This window comes from Schistocerca americana, chromosome 4 (genome assembly GCF_021461395.2).
Source record: "Schistocerca americana isolate TAMUIC-IGC-003095 chromosome 4, iqSchAmer2.1, whole genome shotgun sequence".
Lineage (NCBI taxonomy): Eukaryota > Metazoa > Arthropoda > Insecta > Orthoptera > Acrididae > Schistocerca > Schistocerca americana.
The window spans coordinates 497,449-513,937 of NC_060122.1; the positions used below are offsets into that span (position 1 = coordinate 497,449).

General features: G+C 49.6%; 1 protein-coding gene across 1 annotated transcript in view; it reads left to right on the plus strand.

Annotated features, from left to right (window-relative positions):
* The window catches only part of LOC124612487, a 45,671-nt gene extending 41,747 nt beyond the window's left edge, over positions 1–3,924 (plus strand). Inside the window, exon 2 of the mRNA XM_047140721.1 lies at positions 3,875–3,924. Within this exon, the coding sequence (XP_046996677.1) occupies positions 3,875–3,924 (50 nt within the window). The remainder of the gene's footprint in view (positions 1–3,874) is intronic.
* Positions 3,925–16,489: the final 12,565 nt, after the last annotated feature.

The window sequence follows — 16,489 nt, forward strand, 5'->3', positions numbered from 1 at the left end:
CACCTTTGATGTTGACTCCTGTGGGTCTGCTCTGTGATGCCCTACCATCCAATATTCTTCAAATATTCGAATGACTGTGTTTTGGGCTTGTTCTGTTGTGGCCCATTACCTGTCTGCATGTCATGATTCAGCACTGTCTTTCCGTTGGAAGGACAACATTATATCTTCGAGACTGCATGGACATTAACTACTTACGTGTGCATTTTCTTTTACTGCTCAGACATTCAGAAAAAAAGAAAACTGTAATCACTATCGTTATGAATTATCTGGGCTATATTTTTGAGAACAATTCTTGCTTTTGACCTACATTGCATCAAAAGTGTGTGCATTTGATATCTTTGTTATTGTAAATAAGAAAAATTATATCAAACCATTATTGGCCACGGCTCAAAACAATTTGTAACATTTTTTGTGGGGAGCATGATGTCTATGTAGGTTAGGTTTTTATGTTGGTAACGCCAAATAGCGCTCTGTATGAAAATCACTGACTGTGTTGTGTGCAGCCTGTGGCTGGTTTGTGTTGTTGGAATACTTACTATAGTAGTGTTGGGCAGCGGAATGTGAACAGTGTGTAGCGTTGCGCAATTGGATGTGTGCCACCAGCAGTCGTGGATGTGAGGAGAGAGATGGCAGAATTTTAAGAGTGGATGATCTGGACATATGTCTGCCAGAAAGAGTAAATTTGGAATACTGGATATCACGAACTAACATATATATATTATGAATTTTGAACATTCTTAAAGTAAATACATTAATTGTTCTCCATCAAAATCGTTCATTTGCTGACTATGTCTATCAGTTGTTATAGTTAGTGCCTTCAGTAGCTAGAATTTTTTATTTAGCTCACAGTAGTGGCGCTCGCTGTTTTGCAACAGTTCGAGTAACGAAGAGTTTTGTGAGGTAAATGATTCATGAAAGCTACAGGTTACTGTTAGTCAGGGCCATTCTTTTGCAGCGATTTTTGAAAGACAGATTGCGTTGCGCTAAAAATATTGTGTGTCAGTTTAGTGTTGATCCGAATAAGTAAAGAGATTAATGACTCAATACATTCAGTTTTGCCCAGCTGTTTCAAAATCAAATAATTTAGAGGATTATAAGCTCTGTAATTAATTAATTTTTCGAAGGATATGTTTCATATTGTGTGGAGGTGGCACAGTGGCCGATGTGAGCGTCTATTGCCAGGACTCGGGACCAGGATGGCAGCAGGCCCAAATAGATGGAGCGGTGGCTGATGTGATCGTCTACTGCCAGGACTCTGGGCCCTATTAGCAGCAGGCGTGAGGAGGTGTAGCGGTGGCTAATGTGACTGTCTATTGCCAGGACCTGTTCCGGCGTGGAAGCAGGTGTGGGGAGATGGCATGGTGGCAGATTTGTGTGTCCAATGCCAGGACCTAGGCTGGGTTAGGATTCAAGCAGGAGCAAGGAGGTGGCATGGTGCTCGAAGTCAGTTCCTATTGCCATGAAATTGGCCAGGGTGGCAGGCGGTATTGGGATGTGGTGTGGTGGCAGATGTGGGTGTCATTTGCCAGGGCCTGGGCCAGAGTGGTAGCAGGTGTGGGGAGGTGTAGTAGTGGCCAATGCGAACATCTACTGCCAGGACACGAGCCAGGGTAGAAGAAGGTGGTGGAGGAGCAATGGCTGATGTGAGTGTTTATTTCAGGTCCTTGGACAAGGTGCCAACAGGAGCAAGGAGGTTGCGTGACTGCTGATGAAAGTGTCTATATCGAGGTCCTGGACCAGGACAGCAGCAGGTGTGAAGAGGTGATGCGGTGGCCGATGTAAGCACTTATTGCCTTGAAATGAATTAGGGTGGTAGCCTGCACGATCAGGTGGAGCATTGGCCAATGTCAGCATGTATTGTGAGGGCGTGTGCAGGATGACAGCAGTTGTGTGAAGATGGCATGGTGGCTGATGTGAGCGTCTACTGCCAGGATCTGGAACAGGGAAGGCAGCAGGTGTGAGGATGTAAGGTGGAGGTTGATGTGAGGGTTTGTTGCCAGGACCTGGGCAAGTGTGGCAGTAGGGGTGGCGAGGTTGAGTGGTGGCTTATGTTACTGTTTACTGCCAGGACCTGGGCCAGGGTGGCAGCAGGTAGGGGGAGGTGAGTGATGGCAGATGTCAGCGACCATTGCCAGTGCTTTGGCCTGGGGGCAGCAGGTGTGGGGAGGTGTAGCAGTGGCCAATTTGAGTGTCTATTGCCAAGACACGGGCCACGGCGGTAGCAGGTGAGTGTGGTGTGGTGGCTGATGTGAGAGTCTATTGCCACATTTGTGAGGGAAGCAGCTGGTGTAAGGTGGTGGCGACGTGGCAGATGTGAGCATCTATTGCTAGGGCCTGAACCGGGGTGGCGGCTTTTGTGGAGAGGTGGTGAGGTGGTGTGGTGGCAGATGTTACCGTCATTTGCCACGGTCTGGGCCAGGGTGGCAGTGTTCGCTAAGAGGTGGCACAGAGGTTGATTTGATCGTCTATTGCGAGAACCTGGACCAGGATGGCAGCAGGCTCGAAGAGGTCAAGCGGTGGCTGATGTGAGCATCTATTGTCAGGACCTGGGACATGGAGGGAGCAGGCACGAAGAGTTTGAGTGGATGCCAATTTGAGCATCTATTGCCAGGACATGGAGCATGGCGGCAGAAGTTGAGAGGAAGGGGAACGGAGGCTGATATAAGTGTTTACTGCCAAGACCTGGGCTAGGACGACAGCATGTGTGAGGAGGTGACACTGTGTCTGATGTGACTGTCTCTTGCCATTACCTGGGCCAGTGTGGCAGCAGTCACGATTATGTGGTGTGGAGGCTGATGTGAGCAACTATTGCTAGGACCTAGTCCACAGTGGCAGCAGGCACAAGAAGGTCGTATGTTGGCCAATGAGAGCATCTATTGCCTGGACCTATATGAGGGAAGCAGCAGGTGTGGGGTGGTGGCTTGGTGACAAATGTGAGCGTCTATAGCCAGGATTTGGGCGAGGGTAGCAGAATGTGCAAGGAGGTGGAGCAGTGGTTGATGTGAGTGTCTATTGCCAGGACCTGTGTAATCGGATGACCGGAATGGGAGACGTGTTCAGGGTAGTAAGGCTTGGCTTTGTGGAAGAAGGTGGCTGTTTGTATAATTCTTCTCTAGGCGCTACAGTCTGGAACCGAGCGACCTCGGGAATGAAAGTGTGTGATGTCCTTAGGTTAGTTAGGTTTATGTAGTTCTAAGTTCTAGGGGACTGATGAACCCATAGTGCTCAGAGCCATTTGAAACATTTTTTTAGCAATCTTTCTCTTTCTTGTTGATTCTCCCAATACATTTTCCGGTGGCTCAACCCCATCACACATGTTGTGGTGGAGCCTTGCTGATGCACGCAGTCCGTGGAACGCGACACCGGGATCGGTCCACGGCTGCGCAGGCTGTTGGAGGTTAGCAGCACGAGGCCCGGCCCAGCTCGCCTCCTGCAGATGCTGCGGCTCGTGACAACGCCGGGAGTCGCCAGTGCAGCAGCAGGCAATGCCCACCGACAGCCGGTCTTCGGAGGCAGCGTCACTGACGATGACGACGTTACAGCGACCAGATGCCTATTCGATCGAACCGAATGCTGGCGCCCTTAAATAGCGCAAGCCGCTGTTGAATCTCCGGGTACGCAGTGTTGGCTAACACACCCACACCACACGCGGCCCGCGCCTGTGTAATTCTGCTAATGCTGCGTTCTGATGATTGCTGTGCACATACACACATACCGACGCTCGTTGCAAAACTATGTCACCTGCATAATGCACTGTCCAGCCTTCGTCCACCGTTTGCCGTGAATCTGGCGCATCACGCACTGAAACACTTTAAATCACAATTTCACACCGTATTTCCTAAAAATCACCCCCTGTCCTCTCCAACTGTTCCAGGGTGGCAGCAGGAGAAAGGAGGTGGCACGGAGGTCGATGATCTCGGTTAGGGTGGCAGCCTTCACTTGCAGGTGGACCAGTGACCAATGTCAGCATATATTGCCAGGACCTCGGCAGTGTGGCAGCAGTTGTGTGGAGGTTGCACGGGTACCTATGTCAGCATCTATTACCAGGAATCGGGGCCAGGTAGGCAGCAAGCACGACGAGGTAGAGCGGTGGCTGATGTGAGCATCAACTGCCAGGATCTGAGCCAGGTTGGTAGCAGGCGCGAGGAGGTAGAGTACACGCCGATGTTAGCATCTATTGCCAGGGCTTAGGCCAGTGTGGTAGTAGGGGCGAAGTGGTGGATTGGTGGCCGATGTGTGTCTATCGTCAGTACCTGGGCTAGGGTGGCAGCAGGTGTGGGGAGGTTGTGTGATGACAGATGTGAGTGACCAATGCAAGGGCGTCAATCGCCAGCGCCTGGGACTGGGTGGCAGCAGGTGTTGGGATGTGCAGCAGTGGCCAAAAATCATTGTCTACTGCCAGAACATGGGCGCGGGTAGCAGAAGGTGCTAGGAGGTGGAGAGGTGGCTGATGTGAGTGTCTATTGCCAGGGCCCAGACCAGGTTGGTAGCAGGAGCAAGGAGGTGGCTCAGAGGCTTTTGTGAATTTCTGTTGCCACGACCTGGGCCAGGGTGGCAGGTAGTATGGGGAACTGGCATGGTAGCCGATGTTAGTGCCTACTTCAAGAAGTTGGGCCAGTATGGCAGCAGATGTGGGGAAGTGGAGCGGTGGCCAATGTAAGCGTCTACTGCCAGGCCTGGGCCAAGGTGGAAGCAGGTGCAAAGAGATTGTGTGGATGCCAATGTGAGTGTTTATCGACAGGTTCTGGGCCATGGTGGCTGCAGGCATGAAGAGGTGGTGCGGCAGCCGATGTGAGTGTCTGCGGCCAGGACCTGGATTAGGGTGGCAGCCGGCATGAGCAGGTGGGGCAGTGGGTAATGTGAGTGTCTATTGCAAGGACCATTTAGGGTGGCAGCAGTTGTGTGAAGGTGGCACATTCGCTGATTTCCAGGACTTGTGGCGACGTTGGCAGCAGGCACAACGAGGTGGAGCAGTTCCTGATGTGAGCAACTACGGCCAGGATGTGGGCCAGGGTGGCAGCAGGTCCGAGGAGGTCGAGTAAGGGCTGAGGTGAGTGTCTATTGCCAGGACATGAGCCAGTGTGGCTGCAGGGGCGACAAGGTGGAGCGGTGGCCGAAGTAGGTGTTTTTCTTGACAGGAACTGGGCCAGGTGGCAGCAGGTGTGAAGAGGTGTCATTGTCGCTGTAGTGAGCATTTATTGGCAGGACCTGGGCCAGAGTGGCACAGGTGTGAGGTGGTTGCGTGGTTGGCAATGTGTGTGTCCCTCGCCATGTCATTGACCAGTGTGGCAGCTAGAGCAAGGAGGTGGCACAGGGGCCAATATGAGGTTCTATTACCGAGACCTGGGCCTGGGTGGCAGCCAGTATGGGGAGGTGGTGTTTTAGCCAATGCAAGCGCCTATTCTGAGAACCTGGCCCACGGCAGCAGCAGTAGCGAGGTGGTGGAGCACTGGCCGAAGTGACTGTCTATTGAAGGGACCTGGGCCAGGATGGCATCAGATGTTAGGAGGCTACTGGTGAGAGTGTCTATCGCCATGACCAGGGTCAGGGTGGCAGCAGGCGGGTGGATGTCGCACGGTGGCTGATGTGAGCACCTACTAGCAGGAGCTGGTCCATGGTGGCAATAGGAGTGAGGAGATGTAGTGTAATTGATGTAAGTGTCTATTGCCAAGGCCTGGGTCAGGGTGGCAGCATCATCAAGGAGGTGGCACAGAGGCCGATGTGAGTTTCTTTTGCCATGACTTGGACCAGTGTGGCAATCAGTGTGTGGAAGTGGCACGGTAGAAAATTTGAGCGTCTATTTCTAGGACCTGGGCCAGGGTGGCAGCAGGTGTCGGGAGATGGAGCAATGGGCAATGTGAGCATTATTGCCAGGATCTGGGCCAGGTTAGCAGAATGCGCAAGGGGCAGGAGCAATGGCTGACGTGTCTACTGACGGGCTCAGGTGGGATTTTCTGGGAAATATATGATAATGGATAATAAATTATGAGGTAAGTAATATATGAACCTATAACTGCAGAAAGCATGTTTTAATACAATTTATTTTGTGTGTGAACAAATGTTGAAGTAAGAGGAAAGATCTACGGAATAAAGTTTTCGTTTGGACTGAAGTAACAAATGTTACACTGAAAACAAACCCCGTCTTTCCTTTTGTGTTATTCTGCTTTGTGTTTGTGTACCCTTGTGTATTTGTGTTTGTCCTAACGTTATGTGTTTAGCAAACAACATTCATGTTACAGAAATTTTCTATTTCTAAGCTACACACACTATGATGAGAAGTACTGTTATACTCAAATTTAATTTGCATTAATAATATGTGTTTTACTTCGTAAAGATGATTAGACACTATTCAAGAAAGATATTCTGATCTTTTATGTATTTACATTTGTCAATTACTGTACCACTGATGTGTATGTTTACTTCTAATCTTTTGTAAAGTCTATATCACTAAAAATGTTATGTGTATTATTGTTTTTAATGATGTTTTCTGTACCTTTGGAATTGTATTCTCATGTTATAAAATTGTAATTGACACTACTTCATTAAATTAAGTAACTTGTAAGCATTCATTTCATAGTACACGTTTCTGTTGGTAATAGTATATGCACAATATGTGAGAAGTTGAGACTGTTAGTGTTTGCTCGTGCGTTAATAATTGAGCAAGGGACTGGTTAACAGCATTGCTGGTTCTATGGACAATTCCAAAAACATTGTGAGTGCGTAAGTAGTGGTTTAAGGACTTGCTATATTGTCCGTAAGACTCTTCGATGGTGATTGAGCACCTGCACAGCCGCAACAGATGGCTGCTGACCACCTCTACAATGACTGCAGTGGGTCTGGACCTTTGATGTCCCACCAATACCATACTCTGTACCAGGACTCCTGTGGGTCTGCTCTGTGATGACCTACCATCAATTATTCTTCAAAAATTCGAGTGACTGTGTTTTGGGTTTGTTCTGTTGTGGCTCGTTAGCTGTCTGCATGTCATGATTCAGCACTGTCTTTCAGTCGGAAGGACAACATTATATCTTCGAGACTGCATGGACATTAACTACTTACGTGTGCATTTTCTTTTACTGCTCAGACATTCAGAAAAAAAGAAGACTGTAATTACTATCGTTATGAATGATCTGGACTGTCTTTATGAGAAAAATTCTTGCTTTTGACCTACATTGCATCAAAAGTGTGTGCATTTGATATCTTTGTTATTGTAATTATGAAAAATTATATCAAACCACTATTGGTCACGGCTTAAAACAATTTGAAACATTTTTTGTGGGGAGCATGATGGCTATGTAGGTAGGCTGCTTAGGTTTTTATGTTGGTAACGCCAGATAGCGCTCTGCATGAAAATCACTGAAGGTGTTGTGTGCAGCCTGTGGCTGGTTTGTGTTGTTGGAATATTGACTATAGTAGTGTTGGGCAGCGGAATGTGAACAGTGCGTAGCGTTGCGCAGTTGGATGTGTGCCACCAGCAGTGGTGGATGTGAGGAGAGAGATGGCAGAATTTTAAGAGTGGACGATCTGGACATACGTCTGCCAGAAAGAGTAAATTTGGTATACTGGATATCACGAACTGACATATATATATTATGAATTTTGAACATTCTTAAAGGAAATACATTGATTGTTCTCTATCAAAATCGTTCAATTGCTGACTATGTCCATCAGTAGTTATAGTTAGTGCCTTCAGTAGCTAGAATGTTCTATTTAGCTGGCAGTAGTGGCGCTCGCTGTTTTGCGACAGTTCGAGTAACGAAGAGTTTTGTGAGGTAAATGATTCATGAAAGGTATAGGTTACTGTTAGTCAGGGCCATTCTTTTGTAGCGATTTTTGAAAGTCAGATTGCGTTGCGCCAAAAATATTGTAGGTCAGTTTAGTGTTGATCCGAATAAGTAAAGAGATTAATGACTCAGTACATTCAGTTTTGCCCAGCTGTTAGAAAATCAAATAATTTAGAGGATTATAAGCTCAGTAATCAATTAATTTTTCGAAGGATATGTTTCAAATTGTGTGGAGGTGGCACAGTGGCCGATGTGAGCGTCTATTGCCAGGACTCGGGACCAGGATGGCAGCAGGCACAAATAGATGGAGCGGTGGCTGATGTGATCGTCTACTGCCAGGACTCTGGGCCCTATTAGCAGCAGGCGTGAGGAGGTGTAGCGGTGGCTAATGTGACTGTCTATTGACATGACCTGTTCCGGCGTGGAAGCAGGTGTGGGGAGTTGGCATCGTGGCAGATTTGTGTGTCTAATGCCAGGACCTAGGCTGAGGTAGGATTCAAGCAGGAGCAAGGAGGTGGCATGGTGCTCGAAGCGAGTTCCTATTGCCACGGTGTGGGGATATGGTGTGGTGGCAGATGTGTTTGTCAATTGCCAGGGCCTGGGCCAGAGTTGTAGCAGGTGTGGGGAGGTGTAGTAGTGGCCAATGCGAACATCTACTGCCAGGACACGAGCCAGGGTAGAAGAAGGTGGTGGAGGAGGAATGGCTGATGTGAGTGTTTATTTCAGGTCCTTGGACAAGGTGCCAGCAGGCGCAAGGGGGTTGAAGGCTGCTGATGAAATTGTCTATATCGAGGTCCTGGACCAGGAGAGCAGTAGGTGTGAAGAGGTGATGCGGTGGCCGATGTAAGCACTTATTACCTTGATTTGGATTAGGGTGGAAGCCAGCACGATCAGGTGGAGCTTTGGCCAATGTCAGCATGTATTGTGAGGGTCTGTGCAGGATGACAGCAGTTGTGTGAAGATGGCATGGTGGCTGATGTGAGCGTCTACTGCCAGGATCTGGAACAAGGAGGGCAGCAGGCGTGAGGAGGTAAGGTGGAGGTTGATGTGAGGGTTTGTTGCCAGGACCTGGGCAAGTGTGGCAGTAGGGGTGGCGAGGTGGAGTGGTGGCTGATGTTACTATTTATTGCCAGGACCTGGGCCAGGGTGGCAGCAGGTATGGGGAGGTGAGTGATGGCAGATGTCAGCGACCATTGCCAGTGCCTTGGCCAGGGGGGCAGCAGGTGTGGGGAGGTGTAGCAGTGGCCAATGTGATCGTCTATTGCTAAGACCAGGGCCAGGTTGGCAGGAGGCGTGTCGAGGTGGCGTGGTGACCGATGTGAGCGTCTATTGCCAGGACCTGGGTTTGGCTGGCAGCCAGCATAAGCAGGTGGAGCAGTGACCAATGCGAGCGTTTCTTGCATGTACCTGGGCAGGGTGACCCAAGTTGTGTGGAGATGGCATGGTCGCCGATGTGAGCGTCTATTGCCAAGACTCAGGGCCTGTTCGGCAGTAGGAACAACGAGGTGGAGCACTGACTGATGTGAGCATGTATTGCCTCAGGGGAAGCCGGCGCATAGAGATCGGGTTTGGGCCAATTTGAGTGTCTATTGCAAGACATGGGCCACCGCGGTAGCAGGTGAGGGAGTGTAGTGTGGTGGCTGATGTGAGCGTCTATTGCCAGCCCCTTGGTGAGGGAAGCAGCAGGTGTAAGGTGGTGGCGACGTGTCAGATGTGAGCATCTATTGCTGGGGCCTGATCCAGGGTGACGGCTGTTGTGGAGCGGTGGTGAGGTGGTGTGGTGGCAGATGTTACCGTCATTTGCCACGGCCAGTGTGGCAGTATGCGCTAAGAGGTGGCACAGAGTTTGATTTGAACGTCTATTGCCAGAACCTGGACCAGGATGGCAGGACCTATTTGAGGGAAGCAGCAGGTGTGGGGTGGTGGCTTGGTTTCAAATGTGAGCGTCTATAGCCAGGATTTGGGCGAGGGTAGCAGAATGTGCAAGGAGGTGGAGCAGTGGTTGATGTGAGTGTCTATTGCCAGGACCTGTGTAATCGGATGACCGGAGCGGGAGACGTGTTCAGGGTTGTAATGATTGGCTTTGTGGAAGAAGATGGCTGATTGTAGAATTCTACTCTAGGCGCTACAGTCTGGAACCGCGCGACTTCGGGAATGACAGTGTGTGATGTCCTTAAGTTAGTTAGGTTTATGTAGTTCTAAGTTCTAGGGGACTGATGAACCCATAGTGCTCAGAGCCATTTGAAACATTTTTTTAGCAATCTTTCTCTTTCTTGTTGATTCTCCCAATACATTTTCTGGTGGCTCAGCCCCAAAACACGTGTTGTTGTGGAGCCTTGCTGATGCACGCAGTCTGTGGAATGCGACACCGGGATCGGTCCACGGCTGCGCAGGCTGTTGGAGGTTAGCAGCACGAGGCCCGGCCCAGCTCGCCTCCTGCAGATGCTGCGGCTCGTGACAACGCCAGGAGTCGCCAGTGCAGCAGCAGGCAATGCCCACCGCCAGCCGGTCTTCGGAGGCAGCGTCACTGACGATGACGACGTTACAGCGACCAGATACCTATTCGATTGAACCGAATGCTGACGCCCTTCAATAGTGCAAGCCGCTGTTGAATCCCCGGGTATGCAGCGGGGTGTCTGTTGGAAGGTTCTTGATGAGTTGGCTAACACACCCACACCACACGCGGCCCGCGCCTGTGTAATTCTGCTTATGCTGCGTTCTGATGATTGCTGTGCACGTACACACATACCGACGCTCGTTGCAAAACTATGTCACCTGCATAATGCACTGTCCAGCTTTCGTCCACCGTTTGCCGTCAAACTGGCGCATCGCGCACTGAAACACAGCAAATCACAATTTCGCTCCGTATTTCCTAGAAATCACACCCTGTCCTCTACAACTGTGCCAGGGTGGCAGCAGGAGCAAGGAGGTGGCAAGGAGGTCGATGATCTCGGACAGGGTGGCACCCTTCACTTGCAGGTGGCCCAGTGGCCAATGTCAGCATTTATTGCGAGGACCTCGGCACTGTAGCAGCAGTTGTGTGGGGAGGTTGCACGGGTACCTATGTGAGCATCTATTACCAGGAATCGGTGTCAGGTAGGCAGCAGGCACGACGAGGTAGAGCGGTGGCTGATGTGAGCATCAACTGCCAGGATCTGAGCCAGGTTGGTAGTAAGCGCGACGAGGTAGAGTGGACGCCGATGTTAGCATCTATTGCCAGTGCTTAGGCCAGTGTGGTAGTAGGGGCGAAGTGGTTGATTAGTGGCCGTTGTGTGTCTTTCGTCAGTACCTGGGCTAGGGTGGCAGCAGGTGTGGTGAGGTGGTGTGATGACAGATGTGAGTGACCAATGCAAGGGCGTCATTCGTCACGGCCTGGGCCAGGCTGGTTGCAGGTGTAGGGATGTGCAGCAGTGGCCAAAAATCATTGTCTATGTTAGGGCCTATTTCAAGGACTTGGGCCAGTGTGGCAGCAGATGTGGGGAAGTGGAGCGGTGGCCAATGTGAGCGTCTACTGCCGGCCTGGACCAAGGTGGCAGCAGGTGCAAATAGGTTGTGTGGTGGCCGATGTGAGTGCTTATCGGCAGGTTCTGGGTCAGGGCGGCTGCAGGCATGAAGAGGTGGTGCGGCAGCCGATGTGAGCATCTACTGCCAGGACCTGGGTTAGGGTGGCAGCCGGCATGAGCAGGTGGAGCAGTGGGCAATGGGAGTGTCTATTGCAAGGACGTTGTAGTGTGGCAGCAGTTGTGAGAAGGTTGCCAGTCGCTGATTTCCAGGACTTGTGGCGAGGTTGGCAGCAGGCACAACGAGGTGGAGCAGTTCATGATGTGAGCGACTACGGCCAGGATGTGGGCCAGGGTGGCAGCAGGTTCGAGGAGATAGAGTAAGGGCTGAGGTGTGTGTCTATTGCCAGGACATGGGCCAGTGTGGCAGCAGGGGCGACAAGGTGGAGCGGTGGCCGAAATAAGTGTTTTTCTTGACAGGAACTGGGCCAGGTTACAGCAGGTGTGAAGAGGTGTCATTGTGGCCGTAGTGAGCATTTATTGGCAGGACCTGGGCCAGGGTGGTACATGTGCGAGGAGGTAGCGTGGTTGGCAATGTTTGTGTCCCTCGCCATGTGCTTGACCAGTGTGGCAGCAAAAGCAAGGGCCAATGTGAGGTTCTATTACCGAGACCTGGGCCTGGGTGGCAGCCAGTATGGGGAGGTGGTGCATTAGCTCATGCAAGCGCCTATTCTGAGAACCTGGCCCAGGGCAGCAGCAGTAGCGAGGAGGTGGAGCGCTGGCCGAAGTGCGAAGTGACTGTCTATTGAAGGGACCTGGGCCAGGATGGCATCAGATGTAAGGAGGTTGCTGGTGAGAGTGTCTATCGCCATGACCAGGGCCAGGGTGGCAGCAGGCGGTAGGATGTGGCACGGTGGCTGATGTGAGCATCTAATGGCAGGAGCTGGTCCATGGTGGCAAGAGGAGTGAGGAGATGTAGTGTAGCTGCCCGAGGCAGCAATAGATCCTATGAGACAAGACGGCTGGAGGACGATGTATTGAATCTCGACCAAACTTGAATGTGTCATGGTCGTTTGCAGGGTCGGAATGTTAAGATTCTATGTCAGTTTTGGGTCGGATTCGAAAATCTAGACTCACAGGAGAACGATCATAAGGTGCCCGAGGCAGCAATAGACCGTTGGAACCAAGTCGGCTGGAGGACGATGTATTGAATCTCGACCAAACTTGAATGAACCGTCGTCGTTAGCAGGGTCGGAAAGTTAGAATTAAATGTCAGCTTTGCATCTGATTCGAAAATCTAGACTCACAGGAGAACGACCATAAGGTGCCTGAGGCAGCGTCAAACCTTTGCAGACAAGTCGGCTGGAGGACGATTTATTCAATCTCGAACAAACTTGAATGTATCATCGTCGTTAGCAATTCTCGGAACTTTTGAATTCAAAGCCAGTTTTGCGTCGGATTCGAAAATGTAAACTCACAGGAGAACCACCATAAGGTGCCCGAGGCAGCAATAGACCCTATGAGATAAGTCGGCTGGAGGACGATGTATTGAATCTCGACAAACTTGAATCTACCATCGTCGTTAGCGGGGTCGGACCGTTGGAATTAAATGTCAGTTTTGGGTCCGATTTGATAATCGGGACTCACAGGAGAACGACCATAAGATGCCCGAGGCAGCCTTAAACCCTTGGAGGCAAGTCGGCTGGAGGACGATGTATTTAATCTCGACCAAACTTGTGTCTACCATCGTCGTTAGCAGCGTCGGAATGTTAGAATTAAATGTCAGTTTTGCGTCCGATTCGAAAATCTAGACTCACAGGAGAACGACTATAAGGTGCCCGAGGTAGCGTTAAACCCTTGGAGACAAGTCGGCTGGAGGACGATTTATTGAATCTCGACCAAACATGAGTGTACTATCGTCTTTAGCAGGGTCGGAACGTTATAATTCAATACTAGTTTTGCGTCGGATTCGAAAACCTAGACCCTCAGAAGAACGACCATAAGGTGCCCGAGGCAGCAATAGACCCCTGGAGACTAGTCGGCTGGATGACGATGTATTGAATTTCCACCAAACTTGAATGTACTATCGTCGTTAGCAGAGTCGGAACGTCCTAATTCAATGTCAGTTTTGCGCCGGATTCGAAAATCTAGACTAACAGGAGAACGACAATAAGATGCCCGAGGTAGCAATAGACCTTTGGAGACAAGTCGGGTGTAGGATGATTTATTGAATCTCGACCAAACATGAGTGTACCATCGCCTATAGCCTGGTCAGAACGCTATAATTGAATAACAGTTTTCGTCGGATTCGAAAACCTAGACTCACAGGAGCACGACCGTAAGGTGCCTGTGGCAGCAGTAGACCCTTTGTAGACAAGTCAGCTGCAGGACGATTTATTGAATCTCGACCAAACATGAGTGTACCATCGTTTTTAGCAGGGTCGGAACGTTGTAATTTAACGTCAGTTTTGCGTCGGATTCGAAAATCTAGACTCACAGGAGAACGACCATAAGGTGCCCTAGGCAGCAATACACCCTTGTAGACAAGTCGGCTGGAGGACGATGTATTGAATCTCGACCAAACTTGTGACTACCATCGTCGTTAGCAGCGTGGGAACGTTAGAATTAAATGTTAGTTTTGCGTCGGATTCGTAAATGTAGACTCAGGAGAACGACCACAAGGTGCCCAAGGCAGCAATAGACCTTTGGAGACAAGTCGGTTGGAGGGCGATGTATTGAATCTCGACAAAACTTGAATCTACCATCGTCGTTAGCTGGGTCGGAACGTTGGAATTAAATGTCAATTTTGCGTCGGATTCGAAAATCTAGACTGTCAGGAGAATGACCGTTGGGTGCCCGAGGCAGCAGTAGACCCTTGAAGACAAGTCGGCAGCAGGACGATTTATTGAATCTCGAGCAAACATGAGTGTACCATCGTTTTTAGCAGGGTCGGAACGATATAATTGGATGTCAGTTTTGCGTCGGATTCTAAAATCTAGACTCACAGGAGAACGACCATAAGGTTGCCGATGCAGCAATAGACCCTTGTAGACAAGTCGGCTGTAGGACGATGTATTGCATCTCGACGCTATTTGTGTGTACCGTCGTCGTTAGCAGGGTCGGAACGTTAGAATTAAATGTGAGTTATGCGTCCGATTCGAAAATCTAGACCCTCAGGAGAACGACCATAAGGTGCCCGAAGCAACAATAGACCCCTGGAGATTAGTCGGCTGGAGGACGGTATATTGAATTTCCACAAAACTTGAATGTACAATCGTCGTTAGCAGGGTCGGAACGGCCTAATTCAATGTCAGTTTTGCGTCGGATTCGAAAATCTAGACTGAGAGGAGAACAACCATAAGGTCCCCGAGGCAGCAATAGACCCCAGGAGACAAGTCGGCTGGAGGACAATGTATTGAATCTCGCTCAAACTTGAATGTTCTATGGTCGATAGCAGGATCGGAACGTTGGAATTCAACTTGAATGTACCATCGTCGTTAGCAGGGTCGGAAAGTTGGAACTAAATGTCAGTTTTGCGTCCGATTCGATAATCTAGAGTCACAGGCGAACGACAATATGGTGCCGGAGACTGCCTTAAACCCTTGGATACAAGTCGGCTGGAGGACGATATATTGAATCTCGACCAAACTTGAATGTACCATCGTCGTTAGCAGGATCGGAACGTTAGAATTAAATGTCAGTTTTGCGTCCTACTCGAAAATCTAGACCCACAGGTGGACGAACATAAGGTGCCCGAGGGAGCAATAGACCCCTGGAGACTTGGCGGCTGGAGGACGATGTATTGAATTTCCACCAATCTTGAATATACTATCGTCGTAAGCAGGGTCGGAACGTCCTAATTCAATGTCAGTTTTGCGTCGGATTCAAAAACCTAGACTAACAGGAGAACGACCATAAAGTGCCTGAGGCAGCAGTAGACCCTATGAGAAAAGTCGGCTGGAAGACGATGTATTGACTCTCGATTAAACTTGAATTTACCATCGTCGTTAGCAGGGTCGGAACGTTAGAATTAAATGTCGGTTTTCCGTCCGATTCGAAAATGTAGACTCACTGGAGAACGAACATAAGGTGCCCAAGCCAGCCTTAAACCCTTGGAGGCAACTCGGATGGAGGACGATGAATTGAATCTCGACCACACTTGAATGTACCATCGTCGTTAGCAGGGTCGGAACGTTAGAATTAAATGTCGGTTTTCCGTCCGATTCGAAAGAGTAGACTCACAGGAGAACGACAATAAGTTGACCGAGGCAGCGTCAAACCCTTGAAGACAAGTCGGCTGGAGGACGATTTATTCAATCTCGACCAAACATGAGTATACTGTCGTCTTTAGCAGGGTCGGAACGTTATAATTAAATAACAGTTTTGCGTCGGACTCGAAAACATAGACCGACAGGAGAACGACCATAAGGTGCCGGAGCCAGCAAAAGACCCTTGGAAACAAGTCGCCTGGAGGACGTTTTATTGAATCTCGAACAAACTTGAATGTATCATCGTCGTTAGCATTTCTCGGAACTTTTGAATTCAAAGTAAGTTTTCCGTCGGATTCGAAAATGTAAATTCACAGGAGAACCACCATAAGGTGCCCGAGGCAGCAATAGACCCTATGAGACAAGTCGGCTGGAGAACGATAAATTGAATCTCGACCAAACATGAGTGTACTACCGTCTTTAGCAGGGTCGGAACGTTATAATTTAATACTAGTTTTGCGTCGGATTCGAAAACCTAGACCCTCAGGAGAACGACCATAAGGTGCCCGAGGCAGCAATAGACCCCTGGAGACTAGTCGGCTGGAAGACGATGTATTGAATTTCCACCAAACTTGAATGTACTATCGTCGTTAGCAGGGTCGGAACGTCCTAATTCAATGTCAGTTTTGCGTCGGATTCGAAAATCTACACTAACAGGAGAACGACAATAATGTGCCCGAGTAGCAATAGACGTTTGGAGACAAGTCTTGTGTAGGACGATTTATTGAATCTCGACCAAACATGAGTGTACCATCGCCTATAGCCTGGTCGGAACGTTATAATTGAATAACAGTTTTCGTCGGATTCGAAAACCTAGACTCACAGGAGAACGACCGTAAAGTGCCTGAGACAGCAGTAGTCCCTTTGTAGACAAGTCAGCTGCAGGACGATTTATTGAATCTCGACCAAACATGAGTGTACCATCGTTTTTAGCAGG